This window comes from Symphalangus syndactylus, chromosome 10 (genome assembly GCF_028878055.3).
Source record: "Symphalangus syndactylus isolate Jambi chromosome 10, NHGRI_mSymSyn1-v2.1_pri, whole genome shotgun sequence".
NCBI classification, from domain to species: domain Eukaryota; kingdom Metazoa; phylum Chordata; class Mammalia; order Primates; family Hylobatidae; genus Symphalangus; species Symphalangus syndactylus.
In genome coordinates this window covers 89,581,445-89,605,853 of record NC_072432.2, presented here as the reverse complement: position 1 = coordinate 89,605,853, position 24,409 = coordinate 89,581,445, and the positions used below count along the sequence as shown (strand labels likewise).

Here is a 24,409-nt window from a genome sequence, read left to right as displayed (position 1 = left end):
TAGATTCATGGTATTATAACTGGTTTTTTGTTTGTTTTACATTATTCAATGGTGACATCTATAGGCCTATGATGAGAAACACTAACAGACTAATGCTGAATTTACCTGTGCTATTTTATGACTGGTGTGAGTCTAACCTCATACCAAACATTACTTTTCGTTGATGTACCTGGTGCTACAGGAGAAAGTCAAGTTAGGGAACCAAAAGGTATATGATCAAAGGCCCAATTACCAGAGTGCTTCCAGTCCATAACTTACCGTGATTGTAGGGATGCAAGAGATTTTCGGAAGGTAGACTGCACTTCTAACTGAAGCAGCCTGGGAATATCTGGGTACCCACCCAGCTGGGCCCAGAGTGAATGCATAGATGTCTTCTCTGCTATTGGGTAGCTTGAAGTGGACAGATCAACATTCCAGATGGCCTCTGTCTGGTCCTCTTGTTGTCTACAGAATCAGAGAGCATAAATTGGGAACACCAAATTCTCCTGAGCTCCATAGCCCATCAAAATATATCTTATTCTCCCCTCTTCACTGCCACCTCAACCTATAATGCCCTCCCCTTGCACTGACCAGCATTAGCTATGCCCACTTTGACAGAGAAATGGATGAAAAAGCAGAATTTGCTGAGTTACCAAAGCTGCATTTTCATGGCTTCACCTAGTAATCCATTTTAAAACTACCATTTTAGTTTCATGGCATAGAGAGACCACATAACTTTCCCCCTTCCTTCCCAAAGCTCCTGTCTCCTTAAAAAAAATAGAAGAAAAAGAGAAGATAATGCTTCTAAGTTTCTTTATCAAATATTTTTAAAATAATCTGTCTTTTAGTAAGAAAGAATCAGCTTTATTTTTAGAGGAACTCAAAATCCAATGTTAAATATTTAAGTAGAAATATATGTAAATTAACCTCTTGCCAACTTAGCTAAGGGAATTAATACTCCTTTTTTTTTTTTGGAGACAGTTTCGCTGTTGCCCAGGCTGGAGTGCAATGGCACAATCTCGGCTCACTGCAACCTCTGCCACCCAGGTTCAAGCGATTCTCCTGCCTCAGCTTCCCGACTAGCTGGGATTACAGGTATGCGCCACCATGCTGGGCTAATTTTGTACTTTTTTTAGTACAGACGGGGTTTCTCCATGTTAGTCAGGCTGGTCTTGAACTCCCAACCTCAGATGAGCCACCCGCCTCGGCCTCCCAAAGTGCTGGGATTACAGGCGTGAGCCTCCGCGCCCAGCCTAATACTCCTTTAGACTCTCCATTGCACCATTTGATAATTGTGGAGAAAGGGAAGTTCTTGGGTAGGGAAAAAAAATTAGGTCCCACATATCATCCAAACAAAGTTTAATATCAGTCTTTCTAGCACATACCTAAATTTCTTGAATATGTCAGAGGTTCTGTCCTCTTCCATTAGTAATTTTAAGAATGGCTTTTGAACAAATGTGGTAGAGGCAGGTATCTGCTTTTCTTCAATGATTAAGGGGATAGGTTGACTAAGATTCAATTCATACATCTTTTTGAGCTATAAAAAAAATTGATCAGAAAAAGGAAACCATGAAAAGAGACAGAATCTTTAGAAGGGTCTTCAGAGCTGGCCCTAGACTAAACTGTGACTCCTCCTTTTCCATGGATTTGTAAATCCTCTCCCTATTCCACCCACCTCCAACATGCGTCATTTCGGAGGTGGCAGCTCTGCTACGTAAAAACCTTGGTCCTACTTAAGCTCAAGTCCTGGGTCCTCTCATTTCCTTGCTGTGAGGTTTTGGGGTAGTTGCTTAATTTATCTGCACTTCTTTCTCCTCATTTCTAAAACAGGGATAATAACACAGGGTTGTTGTGAGAATTGTAAAACACAGTATATATGGAAGCACTTTATAAATCGTGAAGCAGTATGCAACTGTAATGATAGCCAGCATTTACTAAATACTTACTGAATGTCGACACTAAACTAAGCATTTTCCATATATTAGCTGATTTGGTATTTATAACAACCTTATGTGGTATGTATTTTTTTATTTTTTATTTTTTTTTGAGATGGAGTCTCACTCTGTCGCCCAGGCTGGAGTGCTGTGGCGCGATCTCAGCTCACTGCAAGCTCCACCTCCCGGGTTCACGCCATTCTCCTGCCTCAGCCTCCCGAGTAGCTGGGACTACAGGCGCCCACCAGCATGCCCGGCTAATTTTTTGTATTTTTAGTAGAGACGGGGTTTCACCGTGTTAGCCAGGATGGTCTCGATCTCCTGACCTCATGATCTGCCCGCCTCGGCCTCCCAAAGTGCTGGGATTACAGGCTTGAGCCACCGCGCCCGGCCGGTGTGTATTATTATTACCCTTGTCTTACAGCAGGAGAATCTGAGCCTCGGAAAATGTAAACGGCTTGCATAAAGTCACTTAGCTAGTATGTAGCTAGCCTGATTTGAACCCAGACAATCTAGTAGCGGAGCTAGCCATCTTGACCACCATGCTGATTCAGTGCAAAGTATTCATTCATATCTAACCTCTTATCCCTTTTGCTTTTTTTGTCTCCTTTCTCCAAGCCTTGATACCCATACCTCATCCTATGGATTCTGGCTTCCCTGGCCCCAGACCCTTATTCCTCCTCTGAAATGCCCTAGGCATTGTGATTCCTGTTAGATAATGCATGTTGCTGCCAACCCATCTTGCTTTACTCTATGTACATTGGCCATATTTGCCAAATCAAAAAAAAGGAGCATATTCATTTTTTTGACAAAGAGCTATAATATTTAAAATATAACTGTTCTGGGCTGGGCGTGATGGCTCACGCCTCTATCCCAGCACTTTGGGAGGCTGCCACGGGCAGATCACTTGAGGTTAGGAGTCCAAGACCAGCCTGGCCAACATGGTGAAACCCCATCTCTACTAAAAATACAAAAATTAACCAGGCATGGTAGCGGGCACCTATAATCCCAACTACTCGGAAGGGTGAGGCAGGAGAATCACTTGAACCCAGGAGGCAGAGGTTGCAGTGAGCCAAGATCACGCCACTGCACTCCAGCCTGGATGACACAGTAAGACCTCGTCTCAAAAATAAATAAATAAATAATAAAATAAAATATAACGGTCCGGGAAAATTTACAATATATGTTTGACTTGGATTAGGCTCTGATGAGAAGCCTCTCTGTACCTTCCAAAGTAGCAAGTTAACTAATCTTATAAATTAATCGACGTTAAGGAGAGAGAAGGATATACAGATATAAAATGTTTCTAGAACCACAGCTTGTAATATTTATTATTAGAACTCAGGCCAGGCCTAGTGGCTCACGCCTGTAATCCCAACACTTTGGGAGGTCGAGGCAGGTGGATCACCTGAGGCCAGGAATTCGAAATCAGCCTGGCCAACATGGTGAAACTCCATCTCCACTAAAAATACAAAATTCAGCTGGGCAGGGTGGTGGGCGCCTGTAATCCCAAGTACTCAGGAGGCTGAATCAGGAGAATCGCTTGAACCCAGGAGGTGGAGGTTGCAGTGAGTCGAAATAGTGCCACTGCACTCCCTGGGAGACAGAGCAAGACTGTCTCAAAAAAAAAAAAAAAAAAGGCCATTTGAAAGACGGAGGCGGAGATTGGAATTATGTGGCTACAAACTGAGGAATGCTAAGGATTGCCCATAGCCACCATAATCTAGGAGAGAAGCATGCAACAGAACGCCCTCTCAGAGCTTCTAGAAGGAACCAACCCGGCAGACACCCTGATTTCACTAACTTCTGGCCTCTAGAACTGTGAGAGAGTAAATTTCTGTTGTTTTAAGCTATGAAGTTTGTGGTAATTTGTTACAGCAGCCCAGGAAAGAAATATGACATGGTGTCTCCAGGTAAATGTCATTTACAAAGCTTACCACTTTCATGTTTTTACAACATGCTGGACAGAGGGAGTGGAAAGCAGGTTACCTGGTTGAATACATGTATCATTTTCTTCAGGCACTGATTCCGTTTCTGCCCTAAAGACTTCTGCTTCTCAGTCCAGACCTGCATCACCTTTTTCCCGTAGTCATCAAGTCTGCTCAGCATCACGTGGAGGTTCCTGGCCTCACAGCCTTTCCCAGTATTTTGGATGGCTTTTAGTCGTTTCGTTATGTTGTTCCTTGAAAAGATTAATAAAAATTAGCATGATAATAGCTGCAGACCCTACTTCAGCAAACTTGTCCTCAGTTTCTTTTTTTTTTTTTGAGACGCAGTTTCAATCTTGTTGCCCAGGCTGGAGGTGCAATGGTGCAATCCCCACTCTCTGTAAACTCCGCCTCCAGGGTTCAAGCAATTCTCTTGCCTCAGCCTCCCAAGTAGCTAAGATTACAGGCTGCACCACCACACCCATCTGATTTTTGTATTTTTAGCAGAGACGGGGTTTCACTATGTTGGCTAGGCTGGTCTCGAACTCCTGACCTCAGGTGATTCGCCCACCTCAGCCTCCCAAAGTGGTGGGATTACAGGTGTGAGCTACCATGCCTGGCCTCAACCATTATTTGAAGTAAATATTATTATATCCATTTTACATGCAACACATTTAAGTATCAGAGAAGTTCTGGAAATTTGAACCAAGATCTGCTTGACTTCAAAGTCTATGTTTAAGAGAAAGCATGATTAAGATTTGAATATAAAAACCATTACAGTTACTACTTTAAGACAGTGTAGTATAATAGGTAGTATAGTATACTATCTAGACTTTGGAAATGGATTTTTAAAAATTCACTTCTACCACTTATTAGCTGTGTGATTTGGGCAAACAGGATGAACTTTCTGAACCTGATTCCCACTCTTCCAGTTAAATGCAATAATGTATCTGAAGTTTGTGTTTGTTGTAGACGCATTATAAGCCCCTGTATGCACATAACTAAATTTACATAATTTATTTTCATTTAGTTTCTCCTCATCCATACAGTGTTTCCTCCAACAATTCCAGATTAGATTAGCATGATTCTCCTACAAAATTTATATTTCCTTTAGTCTATCCATTTTTACTGTTTCACGACTGTAGTAATTTTTTTTTTGGGGACAGGGTCTCACTGTGTTGCCCAGGCTGGAGTGTAGTGGTGCATCCAGGGCTCACTGCAACCTCAACCTCTCAGGCTCATTGATCCTCCCACCTCAGCCTACCAAGTAGCTGGGACCACAGGCATACATACCACCACGCCTGGCTAATTTTTATAATTTTCGTAGAGACAGGGTCTCACTATGTTGCCCAGGCTGGTCTCGAACTCTTAGGCTCAAGCAATTCCTCCACCTTGGCCTCCCAAAGTGCTGGGATTACAGGCGTGTGCCACCAGACCGGGCTGATTTTACTTTTTATTTAGACTTCACCAGCTTGCCTGGCATGGATGCCCTTGTTTAGTAGGAGTTACACTGTTAATATATCACCTTAGCATAGAATCCTTTTAAAACAACTGTAAATATTTTCCCAGTAATTCTACTCTCACCCTTATATTCTTTCAAAACGTTTAGGTGGATGCCACCTAGTCCTAATTTATGCCTCTGTATGAGCTTTACTCTTCTTAAATCTGTCTTCCACGTTACTGGCATTTTACTTCCCTTGTTAAGAATTCTTTAGTTATCCCCTATTAAGTACGGAATGAAATACAAGTTCCTTAGCATGTGATTTAGGATTCTCTTTTATCTTGCCTCTCTTTTATCTTTCCAGTCTCATCTCTTACTACATTTTGCTTATTCTTTGTGTTCTAAGTACCAGCTACAAAGTACTTTATACACACACACACACACACACACACACACACACACACACACACAGCGCTTCTTCCTGCTGCCTTTCTTTACCCTGCTACACTCTCTGACTTCTCTGTTTTCCTGACTTTTTCTTTTCTTGAGACAGAGTCTTACTCTGTCACCCAGGCTGGAGTGCAGTGGCACAATCTCGGTTCACTGAAACCACCGCCTCCCGGGTTCAAGCGATTCTCTTGCCTCAGCCTCCCGAGTAGCTGGGACTACAGGCACCCGCCATCGTGCCTGGCTAATTTTTTTATTTTTAGTAGAGACAGGGTTTCACCATGTTGGTCAGGCCGGTCTCAAACTCCTGACCTCAAACTCGTGAGCCACAGTGCCCTGCCTGTCTTTCTGACTTTTACTGGTTCTTTGAGGCACAGTTCAGAGGTCCAGACTCCCAGAAGCTGCACCTAACTCCCACCTCTCCTCAGTCCTCTTCTATAACTGCACATGCGCCATCATTGTGCTTTCCACATCATACGGTATAATCGTCTCTTTGTGTGACTGTCTCTCTGCGGAGACTAGGTGCATTGAAAGCAGGGATGTAGCTTATCCATCTTTGTATCCTTCTACCCTCTAATCCCTGCACCTAACACAATCCCCACAAGTAGTGGATATTTTTTAAATGTTGATGGGCTGAGCTCGGTGTCTCACACCTGTGATCCCAGTACCTTGAGAGGCCAAGGCAGGAGGATTGCTTGGGCCCAGGAGTTCAAGACCAGTCTGGGCAACAGAGGGAGATCCATCTCTAAAAAAATATCAAAAATTAGCTGGGCATGATGGCACACACAGGTCGCTTTGGCCCAGGAGTTTGGGGTTACAGTGAGCTATGATCACACCACTGCACTCCAGCCTGGTTGATAGAGCAAGACCCTGTCTCTTTAAAAAAAAAAAAAGTTGATGAATTAAGTGATGCTATCTAGAGAGCACAACATCTAGTACTATTGAGAACTTTCTTCAATGTATATGGAAACAAATGTCTAATTATCATCATCTTTTCTAATTTTTTTTTTTGAGACGGAGTCTTGCTCTGGTGCCCAGGCTGGAGTGCAGTGGTGTGATCTCGGCGCACTGCAACCTCTGCCTCCCGAGTTCAAGCGATTATCCTGCCTCAGCCTCCCAAGTAGCCAGGATTACGGGTGCATGCCATCATGCCCAGCTAATTTTTGTATTTTTAGTAGAGATGGGATTTTGCCTTGTTGGCCAGGCTGGTCTCAAACTCCTGACCTCAGGTGATCCGCCTGCCTTGGCCTCCCAAAGTGCTGGGATTACAGGCATGAGCCACCGCGCCCAGCTCATCTTTTCTAATTTTACATCTTCCCTGTCATCTCTTCTCAGATATATTTCACCGATCATGTGGGAATACAATTCTAAAACTATATTTTAGCACTTAAGTGTAGAATTCTTCACTTACAGAGGCTCTACAGAAATCTTTATTCAAAAACGGCTTATATTACTGTAATATTTTTCTCTCACATATAATATTAGAATCTTCTTGACCTAGCCATCCTTGTCATAAAATTTTTAATCTGTCAGTATTTTATTTGTTGTTGCATCTGTCTGTGATTTTGTTATTATAACATCAAATATTAGAGAAGAGCTTTCTGAAAAAATGAATTGATCCTCGATGGGATTAAGGTTATGATTGTATATCATATTTTTAAATGATTTTACTGAGACAGGTCAGATTATGCTACTTAGGTTCTCAAAGTCTTCAATAAATCTAAATGAATCTTAAAAATTGGGAAAGCGACCTGACGCAGTGGCTCACACCTGTAATCCCAGCACTTTGGGAGGCCAAGGTGGGCAGATCACGAGGTCAGGAGTTCGAGACCAGCCTGGCCAACATGGTGAAACCCTGTCTCTACTAAAAATACAAAAATTAGCTGGGTGTAGTGATGTACATCTATAATCCCAGCTACTCAGGAGGCTGATGCAGGAGAATTCCCTGAACCCAGGAGGCGGAGGTTGCAATGAGCTGAGGCCGTGCCCCTGCACTCCAGCTTGGGCAACAGAGCAAGACTTCGTCTGGGAAAATAATAAATAAAATTGAGAGAAAGCTGTCAAAGAACTCCCTTCAAAAAGTACTAAGCCAGTGTAATATCATAGGGGAAATCTGCCAAACCTTAAAAGAACAGCTAATTTTACTATTAAATTGTTTCAGAGAACAAAAGATAAACTTCCACATTTTTTAATGATGCAAGCTTAAGATTATATCAAAACTTCACAAAGATAATACCATAAGAAGTAAACTGCCTGCCAAACTTAACTAATGAATATGAATGAGAAAAATCCTTAATAAAATATAGTGATTCTACAATATATTCAAAGAAGGAAAAAAAAATAGCCAGGCATGGCGGCGGCGCGCCTGTAATCCCAGCTACTCTGGAGGCTGAAACAGGCTGATGCAAGAGAATTGCTTGAACCTGGGAGGCGGAGGTTGCAGTGAGCTGAGATCATGCCACTGCACTCCAGCCTGGGCAACCAAGAGAGACCCTGTCTTAAAAACAAAACAAAACAAAACAAAAAAAACAAAGAAGGTTACATGTAGAACAAATAGGATTTATGCCAGGAATGCAATGATGGTTTAATATAATTATATTAATAGAACTAAGGGAAAAAAAAATCTCCCTTTTTTTTTTTTTGGAGACAGAGTCTTGCTCTGTTGCCCAGGCTGGAGTGCAGTGGCATGATCTCGGCTCACTGCAACCTCTGCCTCCTGGGTTCAAGCGATTCTCCTGCCTCAGCCTCCCAAGTAGCTGGGACTACAGCTGCATGCTACCACATCTGGCTAGTTTTTTTTTTTGTATTTTTAGTAGAGACAGGGTTTCACCATGTTAGCCAGGATGGTCTCGATCTCCTGATCTCATGATCCACCCACCTCAGCCTCCCAAAGTGCTGGGATTACAGGGGTGAGCCACCGCTCCTGACCTTTTTTTTTTTTTTTTTTTTTGAGACAAGGTCTCGCTCTGCCACCCAGGGTGGAATGCAGTGGCACAACACGATCATAACTCCCCACATCCTTGAACTCCTGGGCTCAAGCAGTCCTCCTGTCTCAGTCTTCCAAGTAGCTGGGACTACAGGTGCACACCACCAAGACTAGATAATTTTTTTTTTTAATGATGGAGTCAGGCTGGGTGCAGTGGCTGACAACTGTAATCCCAGCACTTTGGGATGCCAAGGTGGTAGGATCATTTGAGCCTAGGAATTCAAGACCAGCCTGGGCAACAGGAGACCCTACCTTTACAAAAAGTTTAAAAATTAGCCAGGTGTAGTGGTGCGTGTAGTCCCAGCTACTGGGGAGGCTGAAGTGGGAGGATAGCTTAAATCTGGGAAGTTGAGACTGCAGTGAACAGTGATCATGCCACTGCACTCCAGCACGGGCAACATAGCGAGACCCTATCTCAGGAAAAAAGAAAGACGGGGCCCCCTATGTTGTTCAGGCTGGTCTCGAAACTCCTGGCCTCAAGCAATCCTCCCGCCTTAGCTTCCCAAGGTGCTGTGATTACAAGCGTAAGCCACCTTCCCAGCCCACATTTTCTTTAATAAATGTGAAAATAAAGTGCTCAAATCACATTATTTAACAAAATTGAACATTCAGGGTTTTTTTTGTTGTTGTTGCTGTTTTCTGAGACAGAGTCTCACTCTGTTGCCCAGGCTGGAGTGCAGTGGTGCAGTGGTGCGATCTTGGCTCATTGCAACCTCCGTCTCCTGGGCTCAAGCAATTCTCATGCCTCAGCTTCCTGAGTAGCTGGGACTACAGCGAACCCAGCTAATCCATGGGTTTTTGTTTTCTCTTTTTTTTCTTTTTTTTTGAGACGGAGTCTTGCTCTGTCACCCAGGCTGGAGTGCAGTGGTGTAATCTCGGCTCACTGCAACCTCCATCTCCCGGGTTCAAGCCATTCTCCTGCCTCAGCCTCCAGAGTAGCTGGGACTACAGGCACCCGCCACCACGCCCAGCTAATTTTTTGTATTTTTAGTAGAGACGGGGTTTCACTGTGTTAGCCAGGATAGCCTCGTTCTCCTGACCTCGTGATCTGCCTGCCTTGGCCTCCCAAAGTGCTGGGATTATAGGTGTGAGCCACCACACCCAGCCTTTTTTTTTTTTTTTTTTTTTTTTTGGTAGAGATGGGGTTTCACCATGTTGGCCAGGCTGGTCTCGAACTCCTGGATTCAAGTGATTCACCCACCTTGGCCTCCCAAAGTACTAGGATTACAGGATAAGCCACCACACCCAGCCAGTCTTTTTTTTTTTTCAAATTGAATTTGGTTTAATTCAACTTTTCTTTTTTATTTTAGTAAGTTCAACTTTTACTTTAGATTCAGAGGGTACCTATGCAGGTTTGTTACATGGTTATATTGCATGATGCTGAGATTTGGGGTACAAATGATCCCATCACGCAGGTTATGAGCATAGTACCCAATAGGTAGTTTTTCGACCCTTGTCCCACTTCCTCTCTCCCCTACTAGTGGTCCCCAGTGTCTGTTTTTCCCGTCTTTATGTCCCTGTGTGCCCAACATTTAGCTCCCATTTATAAGCAAGAATGTCGGTATTTGGTTTTCTGTTCTTCTGTTGTTTAGGATAATGGCCTCCGACTGCATCCATTTGCTGCAAAGGACATGATTTTGTCCTTGTTTATGGCAGCATGGTATTCCATATGTTGTATATATACCACATTTTCTTTATCCAGTCCACCATTGATGTGTACCTAGGTTGATTCCATGTCTTTGTGAATAATGCTGCAATGAGCAGACAAGTGCATGTGTCTTTTTGGTATAATAATTTATTTTCCTTTGAATATATACCCAGTAATGGGATTGCTGGGTCAAGTGGTAGTTCTATTTTAAGTTCTTTGGGAAATCTCAGCTGGGCATGTTGTCTCAGGCCTGTAATCCCAACATTTTGGGAGGCTGGGGCAGGAGGATAACTTGAGCCCAGGAGTTCAAGACTAGCCTGGGAAACATGGTAAGACCCTAACCCTACAAAAAATAAAAAATTAAAAAATTAGCCAGGCATGATGGCGTAGGCCTGTAGTCCCAGCTGCTTGGAGGCTGATATGGGAAAATTGCGTGAGCCCAGGAGATCTAAACTGCAGTGAGCCATCATTGCGCTGGGCAAGAGAGTGAGACCATGTCAAAAAACAAAACAAGGCCGGGCGCGGTGGCTCACGCCTGTAATCCCAGCACTGTGTGAGGCCAAGACAGGCAGATCACCTGAGGTCAGGAGTTCAAGACCAGCCTGACCAATATGATGAAATTCCGTCTCTACTAAAAATACAAAAATTAGCCAGGAGTGGGCAACAAGAGCAAAATTTCATCTAAAAAACAAAGCAAAACAAAACAAAAAACAAAGACAAAACACCACCACCACCACAAAAACAAGAAATCTTCAAACTGCTTTCCACAGTAGCTGAGCTAATTTACATTCCCATTAACAGTGGATAAGCATTCCTTTTCTTTGCAGCCTTGCTAACAGATGTTGGCAAGGCTGAGGCAGGAGAATGGCTTGAACCCAGGAGGCAGAGGTTGCAGTGAGGTGAGATAGTGCCACTGCACTCCAACCTGGGCAACAGTGCGAAAACTCTGTCTCTAATAAATAAATAAAAATAAAAAAGAAACAGAATGATATTTCCTAGATTTTCTTCTAGGATTTGTATAGTTTGAGGTCTTACATTTAAATGTTTAATCCATCTTGAGTTAATTTTTGTATATTGTGAAAGGTAGGGATGCAATTTCATTCTTCTGCATATGGCCAGCCAGCTGTCCCAGCATCATTTATTGGATAGAGGGTGCTTTCCTCATTGCTTATTTTTGTTGACTTTGTCCACGATTAGATGATTGTGGGTATGGGGCTTTATTTCTGGGTTCTCTACTCTGTTCCATTGGTTTATGTGTCTGTTTTTGTAGCAGTACAATGTTGTTTTGGTTACTGTAGCCTTATAGTATAGTTTGAAGTTGGATAATGTAATATGCCTCCAGCTTTGTTGTTTTTGCTTAGGATGGCTTTGGCTATTTGGGCTGTTTTTTGGTTCCATATGAATTTTACAATAGTTTTTTCTAATGTAGTGAAAAATGACATTGGTAGTTTAATAGGAATATCATTGAATCTGTAGACTGCTTTGAACAGTATTATATCGTGCCATTGCACTCCAGCCTGGGGGACAAGAGCGAGACTTTGTCTCAAAAAAAAAAAAAAAAAACAAAAACCAAAAGTTAGCCGGGCGTGGTGGCGTGTGCCTGTAGTCCCAGCTACTCAGAAGGCTGAGGTAGAAGGATTGCTTCAGTCTGGGAGGCAGAGGTTGCAGTGAGCCAAGATTGCACCACTGCACTCCAGCTGGGGGACAAAGCCAGACCCTGCCAAAAAAAAAAAGAAGAAAGGAAGGAAGGAAGGAAGGAAGGAAGGAAGGAAGGAAGGGAAAGGAAAGAAAGAAATTCAACGAAAAAACGTTTGCATGCTTTAATACAGCAAGATGGCTGCATACAAAATTGAGTCTCCATTTACAATAGCAACAATAACAAAAATAAAAGAAACACTTAGAATATGCAAGAGCTAGATGAAAACTTTAAGATGCTCTTTTTTTTTTTTTTTTTTTTTTTGAGACTGAGTCTCGCTCTGTCATACAGAATGGAATGTAGTGGTGGCGCCATCTCAGCTCACTGCAACCTCTGCCTCCCGGATTCAAGCAATTCTCCTGCCTCAGCCACCCGAGTATCTGGGATTACAGGCATACGCCACCATGCCCAGCTAATTTTTGTATTTTTATTAGAGACGGGGTTTCACCATGCAGGCCAGGTGAACTCCTGACCTTGGGTGATCTGCCCACCTCAGCCTCCTACAGTGCTGGGAGATTACAGGCGTGAGCCACCGCGCCCAGCCCTATATCTGTTGCATACATTTATTTAAATATACAAAAATTGCTGGGCATGGTGGCTCACGCCTGTAATCCCAGCACTTTGGGAGGCGGAAGCAGGTGGATCACAAGGTCAGGAGATCGAGACCATCCTGGCTAACACGGTGAAACCCCGTCTCTACTAAAAATACAAAAAATTAGCGGGGCATAGTGGCGGGCGCCTGCAGTCCCAGCTACTCGGGAGGCTGAGGCAGGAGAATGGCGTGAATGCAGGAGGTGGAGCTTGCAGTGAGCGGAGATCGCGCCACTGCACTCCAGCCTGGGCAGCAGAGCGAGACTGTCTCAAAAATAAAATAAAATAAACATACAAAAATCAAAATTTTGTGCATATGTGGTCACACATGCACACACACACACACATACAAACCTGAACAACAAAAAAAGATGTATAATTGGCTTGGGTGACAAAGTAAGACTCTGTCTCAAAAAAAAAAAAAAGAGATATACCATATTCTCGGATAGGAAGACTCTATTAGTGAAGATAAACTAAGTTTTGCTCTTTTAACAAAACTCCCAAGCCTCAGTGGCTTAAAACAACAAAAAAATTCACTTGTTGCTCATACTACGAATCCATCATGGCTTGTCAGGGAGTGAACTTCACTGTATTCTTTCAGGGACATGTATAAAGGAACAACAATCACCTTGAACATTGTGGGTTATTATGCCAGAGGAAAAGAAAACTCTGTAGGTCATCAAACCAACAATGACAAGCTCAGCACAGAAATAACATATCAATTCTGCTCACATCTCATTGACAAGTGCTGGCAAACAGCACTATTAACGACCTCAAAGACTCAGCATCATAAAAATAAAACAAAAATAACAGAGAATGGAAGTGACTTATCAATAGGCAGATCAATAGAAAATAATAGCTGGGCGCAGTGGCTCACACCTGTAATCCCAGCACTTTGGGAGGCTGAGGCAGGCGGATCACCTGAGGTCAGGAGTTCGAGACCAGCCTGGCCAACATGGTGAAAGCCCGTCCCTACTAAAAATACAAAAATTAGCTGGGCGTGGTGGCACACACCTCCAGCTACTCTGGAGGCTGAGGGCAGGAGAATCACTTGAACCCTGGAGGCGGAGGTTGCAGTGAGCCAAGATCACACCACTGAACTCCAGCCTGGGCAAAAGAGGGAGACTCCATCTCAAAAAGAAAAAAAAAAAAATCCCCGAAATAATAGGTTGGTAACTTCAAATGCAAATGTTAAGAATGGCAGGAAAATTGTTACCTGCCCTAATCCATTTCTGATATTTGCAACTTTTAAAAATCAGGACCAGGACCTGCTGCCTGCTGCCTCCAGGTCACTCCAACAGCAAATTTGCCAATGGCAACAACCTCCTACATAATCTGCCATCTCCCTTTGTTTCTTTTGTTTTGTTTTTTGTTGTTTTTTTGAGACGAAGGCACAGTCTTGCCTCACTGCAACCTCTGCCTCTCGGGTTCAAGTGATTCTTCTGCCTCAGCCTCTTGAGTAGCTGGGACTACAGGTGTGAGCCACAGTGCCCGGTAATTTTTTTTTTTTTTTTTTTTTTTGAGATGGAGTCTCGCCCCGTTGCCCAGGCTAGAGTGCAATGGCGCGATCTCTGCTCACTGCAACCTCCACCTCCTGGGTTCAAACGATTCTCCTGCCTCAGCATCCTGAGTAGCTAGGATTACAGGCGCCCACCATGCCCAGCTAACTTTTGTATTTTTCGTAGAGAAGGGGTTTCACCATGTTGGCCAGCTGATTTTTTGTATTTTTTTTTTTTAATAGAGATGAGGTTTCACCATGTTGGTGGTATCAAACTCCTGACCTCAAGTGACCCAACTGCCTTGGCCTCCCAAAGTGCTGGGGTTACAGGCATGAGCCACTGCACCCTGCCTGTATTTACTTGTATTTTTTATTTTTCTTTTCTGCTTATTTTTTATTTTTTCCTGAGATGGAGTCTTGCTCTGCCCCCCTGGCTGGAGTCCAGTGGCTCAATCTCGGCTCACTGTAAGCTCCGCCTCCTGGGTTCAAGCAATCCTCCTGCCCAGCCTCCCAAGTAGCTGGGATTCCAAGCACGTGCCACCATGCCTGGCTAATTTTTGTAGTTTAGAAGAGATGGGGTTTCACCATATTGGCCAGGCTGGTCTCAAACTCATGAACTCATGATCCACCTGCCTCGGCCTTCCAAAGTACTGTGATTACAGATGTGAGCCACCACGCGTGGCCATTTTTTGTTTGTTTGTTTTTTTCATTAAAAAATTTTTCGTGGGTACATAGTAGGTATATATATTTTGGGGGTACAGGAGATGTTTTGATACAGGCATGCAATGTATAATAATCACATTAGGGTAAATGGGGTATCCATTGCCTCAAGCATTTATCCTTTGTGTTACAAACAATCCAATAATCCAATTATACTCTTTGTTATTTTTAAATGTATAATTACATTATTATTGACTATAGTCACCCTGTTGTGCTTTCAATGCTAGATCTTATTCATTCTTTCTATTGTTTTGTACCCATTAACCATCCCTACTTTCCCCCCACCCCCACTACCCTTTCTAGCCTATGGTAACCATCCTTCTCTTTTTTTTTCCTGAGACTGGGTCTTGCTCTGTCACCCAGGCTGGAGTGCAGTGGCGCAATCTTGGTTTACTGCAGTCTCGACCTCCTGGGGCTTGAGTGATACTCCAAGCTCAGCTTCCTGAGTAGCTGGGACTACAGGCATGCAACATCATGCCCAACTAATTTTTTGTATTTTTTGTAGAGACAGGGTCTCAATTTGTTGTCCAGGCTTGTCTCAAACCCCTGGGCTCAAGTGATCCTCCCCCCTCAGACTTCCAAAGTGCTGGGATTACAAGCGTGAGTCACTGCACCTGTCCCATCCTTCTACTCTTTATGTCCATTAGTTCAATTGCTTTAATTTTTAGCTCCTACAAATGAGTGAGAGCATATGAAGTTTGGCTTTCTGTGCTCGGCTTATTTCATTTAATATAATGACCTCTAGTTCCATCCGTGTTGTTGCCAATAGCAGGAACTCTTTTTATTATTATTATTATTATTTTGAGACAGAGGCTGACTCACCCAGGCTGGAGTGCAGTGGCACGATTGGCTCATTGCAACTTCCACCTCCTGGGTTCAAGCGATTCTCCTGCCCTAGCCTCCCAAGGAATCCTGGGATTACAGGTGCACGCAACCACGCCTGCCTAATTTTTGTATTTTTTGCAGAGATGGGATTTCACCATGTTGGCCAGGCTGGTCTTGAACTCCTGGCTTCAAGTTATCCACCTGCCTCAGCCTCCCAAAGTGCTGGGATTACAGGCATGAGCCACTATGCCTGGTCTCACTCTTTTTTTATGCCATCTCCCATTTTAAAGATCATACGTTTCTGGTGAGCCAAAAATGATGAAAGAAATTCAGAATAACTGAAAACTTTTGAAGTTGATGCTTTGGAGACCAACCATGATCCACAAAATATACTTGGCATCTCCGCTGGAGATATATATGGATGAAATGGATCATGTTACGTGTCATTTCTTATTTTCCAAAAAATATATCTCCTTTTGCTATCTTAAACAGGCTTCCTTCCCATAGATCTTATATAAGACAGTCTTTTAGAACATATGGCCTGACAAATACGAATATACTTCTGGGACAATGACAGAAAATATTTGCAATCAGAACTAAACCAGAAAACTAGACATATCATAATTATATCTACCTGGCATACTGGATCAGCCTATAGGCAATGTACTTGTGGAATAGGTATCCCAGCTGAACCATGTCCATATGAAGTATCTCAATTATGAGAGTCCTAGCCATTGTGTGTAGCTGTGAAGGGAGTCCACAAGTTTTTATAGCCTGATTTAATAGTATCAGGTTCTTCTTCTGAGCCTCCACATCAACAAAATACCTCTTTTCTTCAAGTTCTTGAGGAGAGGAAGGGGGCACCATTATTTTGGGTTTCTTGGTACCTAAAATTGAACTCAGTATCCAGGGCTTGTCTATAGGAGGGAATCGGGATTTCTGGTACCATTCCAAAGGCGAAATCTGTGATGTTTTGAGTAGAGCAGTGAGAGAAGATGGTGATGTTGTAGGCTTCATGAGAGTGGGAAGGGCCCCTTCATCAGTGTGAGGGGTTTGGGATACTGGTATCCTGTATTTGGTGAAATGGGACTGAAATGTTCTAAATGATTCTATAGCGAAAGTATCTTGAAGTATCTGGGTTTCTTCAGAAGTGTCAGAGACCTCCGACATTTGGAACTTCTTAGTGGTGAAAGGAACTTGAACTACCTTGAAATCTGGAGCACTAGGATGGATCAATGCTGATTTAGATTTCAGAGAAGAAATAATTGCCAATCTTTTCTTAGCAACAGAAGGGGACCAACTTTTCTGGGGCTTTCCAGGGGCTGGGGACGGCCAGAGTGTGGGAGGATGTCTAGAGGTGGGAGGGATCCATAATGAAGAAGCTCGCCCAGGAAGGGTCCGTGGTGCCAGATGCTGCCCAGGGGTAGAAGGAGCCTGCAGATAGGGAGATTGCTCAGCAGTGGCAGGAGGCTGGAATTCCTGGAGCTGCTCAGAGAAGGTTAAGGGTCCAGATTCCAGGAGGTCCCCAGGGATGGAAGAGGCTTCAGGAACTAAGGGCTGCCCAGGAGAAAGAGGAGCCCAGAGACTTGGAATCTGTCCAGAAGTGGGTGGGACTCCAGCTATAAAGGGCTGCCCTGGAGTGGGAGGGGCCCGAGGTACTGGGAGCTGCCCAGGGGTGGGAGGGGCCTGTGGTGCAGAAGTGGATTGACCTCCGTATACCAGGGTCTGTCCAGAGGAAAGAAGAGTCCGTGGTGCCCCAAGCTTCCCAGGCTCAGAAAGAATCCCCATTTCTAGGGGCTTCCCAGGGGCAAAAGGGCCTTGGTTGAGGGGAACCCTTGATATCTGCAAAGGAGTAGAAGAGACCCCGAATATAGAGGACTTCTCAGCAGTAGGAGCTGATGATGCCAGGGACAGCCTAAGGCTTGGAGACAACCTTAATATGATGGAATGCCCAGTGGGGAGAGAAGCCTTCGATTTCTGAAATGGTCTATGGGACCACTGGACTTGCTTAAAGGTGAGGGGCAACCCCAAGGTATGGGCTTTATCTAAGGTGAGATGAACCCCTAACTTCAATAACTGTTCTTGAGCCTGTTCTAAGTCCATAGGGGACTCCAAAGCCTGGGTTTGCTCAGAGGTAAGAGTGACAGCTGACACCCAGGCATTTACTGGGGTGATGGGGACTCCCAGTGCCTGGGCCTGCTGAGGGGTGAGAGTGATCCCCTGAGCCTGTGCCTGCTGAGGGGTGAGAGGGATCCCCAGGGCCTGGGCCTGCCGAGGGGTGAGAGGGATCCCCAGGGCCTGGGCCTGTCGAGGGGTGACGGGGATCCCCAGGGCCTGCGCCTGCTGAGGGATGAGAAGGATCCCCTGAGCCAGGGCCTGCTGAGGGATGAGAGGGATACCCAGTTCCTGACCCTGCTGAGGGGTGAGAGGGATCCCCAGTTCCTGCCCCTGCTGAGGAGTGAGAGGGATCCCCAGTTCCTGCCCCTGCTGAGGGGTGAGAGGGATCCCCAGTTCCTGCCCCTGCTGAGGGGTGAGAGGGATCCCCAGAGCCTGGGCCTGCTGAGGGGTGAGAGGGATCCCCAGGGCCTGCGCCTGCTGAGGGGTGAGAGTGAACCCCAGTTCCTGCGCCTGCTGAGGGGTGAGAGGGATCCCCAATTCCTGAGCCTGCTGAGGGGTGAGAGGGATCCCCAATTCCTGGGCCTGCTGAAGGGTGAGAGGGATCCCCAATTCCTGGGCCTGCTGAGGGGTGAGAGGGATCCCCAATTCCTGGGCCTGCTGAGGGGTGAGAGGGATCCCCAATTCCTGGGCCTGCTGAGGGGTGAGAGGGATCCCCAATTCCTGAGCCTGCTGAGGGGTGAGAGGGATCCCCAATTCCTGGGCCTGCTGAGGTATGAGAGAGATCCCCAATTCCTGAGCCTGCTGAGGGGTGAGAGGGATCCCCAATTCCTGGGCCTGCTGAAGGGTGAGAGTGCACCCCAGTTCCTGCACCTGCTGAGGGGTGAGAGGGATCCCCAATTCCTGGGCCTGCTGAGGGGTGAGAGTGATCCCTTGAACCTGGGCCTGCTGAGGGGTGAGAGGGATCCCCAATTCCTGAACCTGCTGAGGGGTGAGAGGGATCCCCAGGGCCTGGGCCTGCCGAGGGGTGAGAGGGATCCCCAGGGCCTGGGCCTGCCGAGGGGTGAGAGGGATCCCCTGAGCCTGAGCCTGCTGAGGGGTTAGAGGGATCCCAAATTCCTGAGCCTGCTGAGGGGTAAGAGGGATCCCCAATTCCTGAGCCTGCTGAGGGGTGAGAGGGACCCCCAATTCCTGAGCCTGCTGAAGAGTGAGAGCGATCCCCAGGGTCTGGGCCTGCTGAGGGGTAAGAGGGATCCCTAATTCCTGGGCCTGCTGAGGGGTGAGAGGGATCCCTAGTTTCTGAGCCTGCTGAGTGGTGAGAGGGATCCCCAGGGCCTGGTCCTGCTGAGGGGTGAGAGTGATCCCTTGAACCTGGATCTGCTGAGGGGTGAGAGGGATCCCCAGTTCCTGTGCCTGCTGAGGGATGAGAGGGATCCTCTGAGCCTGAGCCTGCTGAGGGGTGAGAGAGATCCCCAATTCCTGAGGCTGCTGAGGGGTGAGAGGGATCCCCAATTCCTGAGCCTGCTGAGGGGTAAGAGGGATCCCCAATTCCTGAGCCTGCTGAGGGGTGAGAGGGATCCCCAATTCCCGAGCCTGCTGAGGGGTGAGAGGGATCCCCAATTCCTGAGCCTGCTGAAGAGTGAGAGGGATCCCCAGGGCCTGTGCCTGCTGAAGGGTGAGAGGGATCCCCAATTCCTGGGCCTGCTGAAGGGTGAGAGTGATTCCCAGGGCCTGGGCCTGCTGAGGGGTGAGAGTGATCCCTTGAACCTGGGTCTGCTGAGGGCTGAGAGGAATCCCCAGTTCCTTCGCCTGCTGAGGGATGAGAGGGATCCCCAGGGCCTGGGCCTGCTGAGGGGTGAAAGGGATCTCCAGGGCCTGGGCCTGCTGAGGGGTGAGAGGGATCCCCAGGGCCTGGGCCTGCTGAGGGGTGAGAGGGATCCCTAGTTCCTGGGCCTGCTGAAGGGTGAGCGTGATACCCTGAGCCTGGGCCTGCTGAGGAGTGAGTGTGATTCCCACTTCCTGGGCCTGCTGAGGGGTGAGATGAATGCATTTAGTGAGAGGCTGTCTAGAAATAGGAAGAGCTCCAGGCAGGGAGGATTGTAGGGAGGGGGGAGGTGTGATTGATATGGGCTCCTTTTCATCAGGAAGATTCTCTAATGTCTTCAGATTCCTCTGAAACTCTTTTCCTTCATATAACTGCTGTACATCTTTCAGTACACTCTTCCACCTGGGAGATAATGTTATTGGAGTTTGGATGACCATTTTTTCTAGCTCTTTAGGTTGTGTTTCCTTCATCTGCATCTGATCCTTTGTTTTGATCTGCCTTTTGAGTTCCTCTAGCCCTCTCTCTGGCTTCTGCTTTTCCTGCCCTTTCTCCCTTCTCCTGTGTGGCCCCAGATGTTTCACTTCCTTCTGAATCTGCCTCATCTGTCCATTCTCCTTTTCCAAGAGCAACCCTTGTGCTTTCATTTTTTGGGTCCCTTCTTCCAGCCGCTGCAGGCTTGACTTTGGAAGCTCTTCTTCCTCTTGTCCTCTTTGCTTTTGCTTCTCCTCTTGCTCAGCCTGCTTTGGAGTTCCCTGTTTTTGCTCTTCCTTCCACATCTCTTCTTCCTGCCACTGTTTCTGGCTCTGTTGTTCTTGCTTTCCCTCCTTCATCTGGAGCCGTGCCTTTTTTTCTTCCCAATTCTCACTTATCTTCTCGTAGTGGTCCTTCAAGAGACTTCTTTCTTCCAGCAACTGCGGTTTGAGACTCATGCCAGACATTTGTTCTTGACCCTCTTGCAAATATTGCTCCCGCCTTTGTTTTTCCTTCTCCTTGTGGTCTTTCTGTGCTGTTGAGACTGTTGGAATATCTCCTTCACTTTCTATTTCAGCCAAGATCATTTGTATTAAATTGTTAATTACTGGATCTGTGCTCTCATATGAGAGGAAGGTACTGCTTTCAGACTTTGCACTAATTGGTGACTTCTGAAAATGCAATCCTGGCATAAATGAGACTACCTTTTTTTGTTTTATATGTTTCTCTCCAACTTGTTCTTCCTTTTTTATATCTTTGTATTTTCTCAATATTTTAGTCACAGTTTCAGCCACTTTTTGGAAATATTCCTCCATTTTTGCCTTCATGATTCCTAATTTTTCAGCTTCTGCTCTTTTTAATAACTCCTCTTCCTTCGGAACAGTCTTTTTGTCAAAAGGCTTTTCTATGTTATCAATTTTCTGTTTTAGGAAAGCCATTATGGCTTCCTGAAATTCTTCGAGGTTACTCTGTTCACTTTTGCCATCTGGACTTTCTAGAATTCTAGTAGGTTCTGAAGTCTCTTTAGCCACTCTTGAGAGTGATTTAACAAGTTGATGAGACTTGACTTGTTTGGTCGACACTTCCTTCTCTTCAGTTTTTTCTTCTTTGCTTGTGATAGTTCCTGAAGAGATATGGTGTTTCTTTCCTTTTATTTTTCCTTTCTGTGGCTCAGCGGTATCATCAAATTGGATCATACTGAGTGGCTCCACTAGGCTTCTAATTTCACCTTTGCCCTCTGTGTCCGATGACTCAATGGTGGGTTCCACTTTAATCTCTGCTGCAGTTGGGCGTTCGTCAAATGGAGATTCACGTTTGACCTTCCTAAATTGCTCTAACATCATCATACTTGCTCCGCTTTTGCCACCTTGGCTGTTTGTTTCAGTTAAAAAGAGATGTTTTCTGTTTGCTTCAGTGGGTGACTTTGATTTGTCTTCAGAAAAGGATTTCATTTCTTTTCTTTTCTTTTTCAGTACTTGTAGCTCATAGTATTGACTAGGTTTGGCCCCTGAGACTTTCTGTCCACCTTTATTATCACTCAGATTTGGTCCAGAGGTCTCATAGACGTATGTGCCTTTTGTGTGCCTTCTTTTCCATGATTGGTACTCGTCAGTCTCATCTTCCTGATAGACATCACCTTTCTTCAGTGATACATTATCTTTAGTGCTATCTTCAGAAATGTCTTCAGAAGCAACAGGTTGCTGCTGTAGTTCAGTGAAATCTGGAGTGCTTTCAGCTTGGGCTGTATATGAAATAGTGGAGTCCCATTTGATCCCAGAGTCCTTGGTCTCTTTTCTTTGGACTTCGGCTACAATATTTTCAAGTTCCTTGTCTAAAATACTGTCCATATTGTCCTCAGTATCACCAACCTTGATAATCGCCCTGGATGACTGTGGAGAAGGTCCAGGTAACACTTTCAAGGTTGATGACGTGGACAATTTTGCATATAGTTGTTCTATAACAATTTTGGATCGAATAAGTTGTTCACATTTTTCTTCTGCATCTTGAAGTTTCTGCTGAAGCATTTCATTTTCGTCACTGAGATCTTGTATTATCTTCAGAGAGAGCTCCTTTTCTGCTTCACTTGTCTCATGTACATACACAGTGGAACTTTGGAAGTTAACACCTTTTAATTCATCATTTAGCATACTCAAAGCTTTAGAAAGGTTTACTATTGTTGATGATATATATTTAATAGCATTGTTTTCCAACGTACTGAACATTGTGGTGCCTATGAGTTCCTGTAGCATACTTTGGATTTCTGAAACCTTTGTATTTGTTGCAAGTTGATCACTAATCATCTGATCTGGTGTTAAAGCATGGGCTGTTGAAGGTCGTTTTATAACTCTTTCTTTCCAAGATTTCCAGAGAGTACCTCTAGATGCTGAAGAAAAACACATAAAACAGTGAGATTGCATTTTTTTCTTTTGCATTGTGTTCTATCTATGTTTAAACCTAAGGAATTTTGCCTAGATTAACTATAACTAATTAAATATAAGATAAAGATTAATCTGAAAACTTTAGCTCTAAAATAAACAGTATTATTTTTAAAGGAATGACTCTTTTCACATAATCACCTAGAAGTTTTTCTTTCTTTTTCGTTGACAGGGGATCTCCTTGTTTCCCAGGCTGGAGTGCAGTGGCACGATTACTGCAGCCTCAACTTCCTGGGCTCAAACAATCCACCCACCGCAGCCTCCCTGCCTGAGCTGCTGGTGTTACAGGTGCAAGCCACAGTACCTGGCAATCACCTAGAACTTCTGCCTCCAGAGTTTAGGACATGAACTCAGCTGTGACCTCGACTTAATTTTAGTTACAAGGTTGGGGTTAGATATAATGTATCTAAGACAAGGCCAGGGCTTGGTGGTTCATGCCTGTAATCCCAGCACTTTGGGAGACCTGGGCGGGCAGACGACCTGAGGTCAGGAGTTCAAGACCAGCCTGGTCAACATGGTGAAACCCTGTCTCTACTAAAAATACAAAAATTAGGCAGGCGTGATGGCGCATGCCTGTAATCCCAGCTACTCAAGATGCTGAGGCAGGAGAATCACTGGAACCTGGGAGGCGGAGGTTGCAGTGAGCCAAGATTGCGCCACTGCACTCAAGCCCGGGTGAGAGAGTGAGACTCCATCTCAAAATACATACATACATACATACATAAAATAAAATAAAAGATGTAATTCAAGACAAAACTTTTCGCCGGGCGCGGTGGCTCACACTTGTAATCCCAGCACTTTGGGAGGCCGAGGCAGGCGGATCACGAGGTCAGGATATCGAGACCACGGTGAAACCCCGTCTCTACTAAAAATACAAAAAAATTAGCCGGGCGTGGTGGCGGGCGCCTGTAGTCCCAGCTACTCGGAGAGGCTGAGGCAGGAGAATGGCGGGAACCCGGGAGGCGGAGCTTGCAGTGAGCCGAGATTGCGCCACTGCACTCCAGCCTGGGCGACACAGCAAGACTCCATCTCAAAGAAACAAAACAAAACAAACAAAAAAAAAGACAAAACTTTTCTCTGGCTTTGGTTATGCTAGTGCTTTCCATTTTCTTTCTCAGATTCCTGTCTCTCTTTTCTCTTTTTTCTGAATCAAAGCTTGCCTTGGTTCTTTCAGAAGTGTCATAAATTAACAGATAAAAAAGACACACATTTGGCCAGGCGCAAAGGCTCATTCATGCCTGTAATCCCAGCACTTTGGGAAGCCGAGGCAGGTGGATCACTTGAGGCCAGGAGTTCGTGACCAGCCTGGCCAACATGGTGAACTCTACTAAAAACACAAAAATTAGCCAGGCGTGGTGGCACATGCCTGTAGTCCCAGCTACCTGGGAGGCTGAGGCAGGAGAACCACTTGAACCTGGGAAGCGGCGGTTGCGGTGAGCTGAGATCACACCACTGCACTTTAGCCTGGGCAACAGAGTGAGACTCTGTCTGAAAAAAAAAAAAAAAAGACACACGTTTGAAAAGATTTGCAGAATGGCTGAGTGAGAAAATCAGCAATCTTTTTCTCCCCAAAAAGCAAAGATAAAACAGGGCAAAACTGCCAAAACAACTATTTTAGGACTTTAAAATTGACCTAAGGCATACAACACATTGAGAAGCATTTGTTCATGAAAAACTACTGAACCTCAGTAACAAACAGTGAAAGTTTGCAAACTTGGAGTTGCATCCATTCTCAACCGCCAGATCCATGGCCTGGAACTTCTACCAGAGTGAGGCAGGCTGTGAGGACTGACAACTTTACTGCCTACGGGGATGATTTGACTTGGAGCAAAGCCTGGAAAAACTCATGCCTAGTGGCATTGTCGGCTGA

The 24,409-nt window shown here is 45.2% G+C and overlaps 1 protein-coding gene across 1 annotated transcript in view; it reads right to left on the bottom strand.

Moving 5' to 3' along the window:
- Positions 1-24,409, bottom strand: part of FAM186A (family with sequence similarity 186 member A) — a 49,872-nt gene that overhangs the window by 2,979 nt on the left and 22,484 nt on the right. The window contains exons 4-10 of the mRNA XM_063610467.1: positions 19,684-22,487; positions 19,258-19,611; positions 18,070-19,113; positions 16,328-18,033; positions 3,903-4,095; positions 1,365-1,516; positions 259-444 (exon numbers count right to left, since the gene is read on the bottom strand). Coding sequence (XP_063466537.1) covers positions 259-444; positions 1,365-1,516; positions 3,903-4,095; positions 16,328-18,033; positions 18,070-19,113; positions 19,258-19,611; positions 19,684-22,487 — 6,439 coding nt within the window. The remainder of the gene's footprint in view (positions 1-258; positions 445-1,364; positions 1,517-3,902; positions 4,096-16,327; positions 18,034-18,069; positions 19,114-19,257; positions 19,612-19,683; positions 22,488-24,409) is intronic.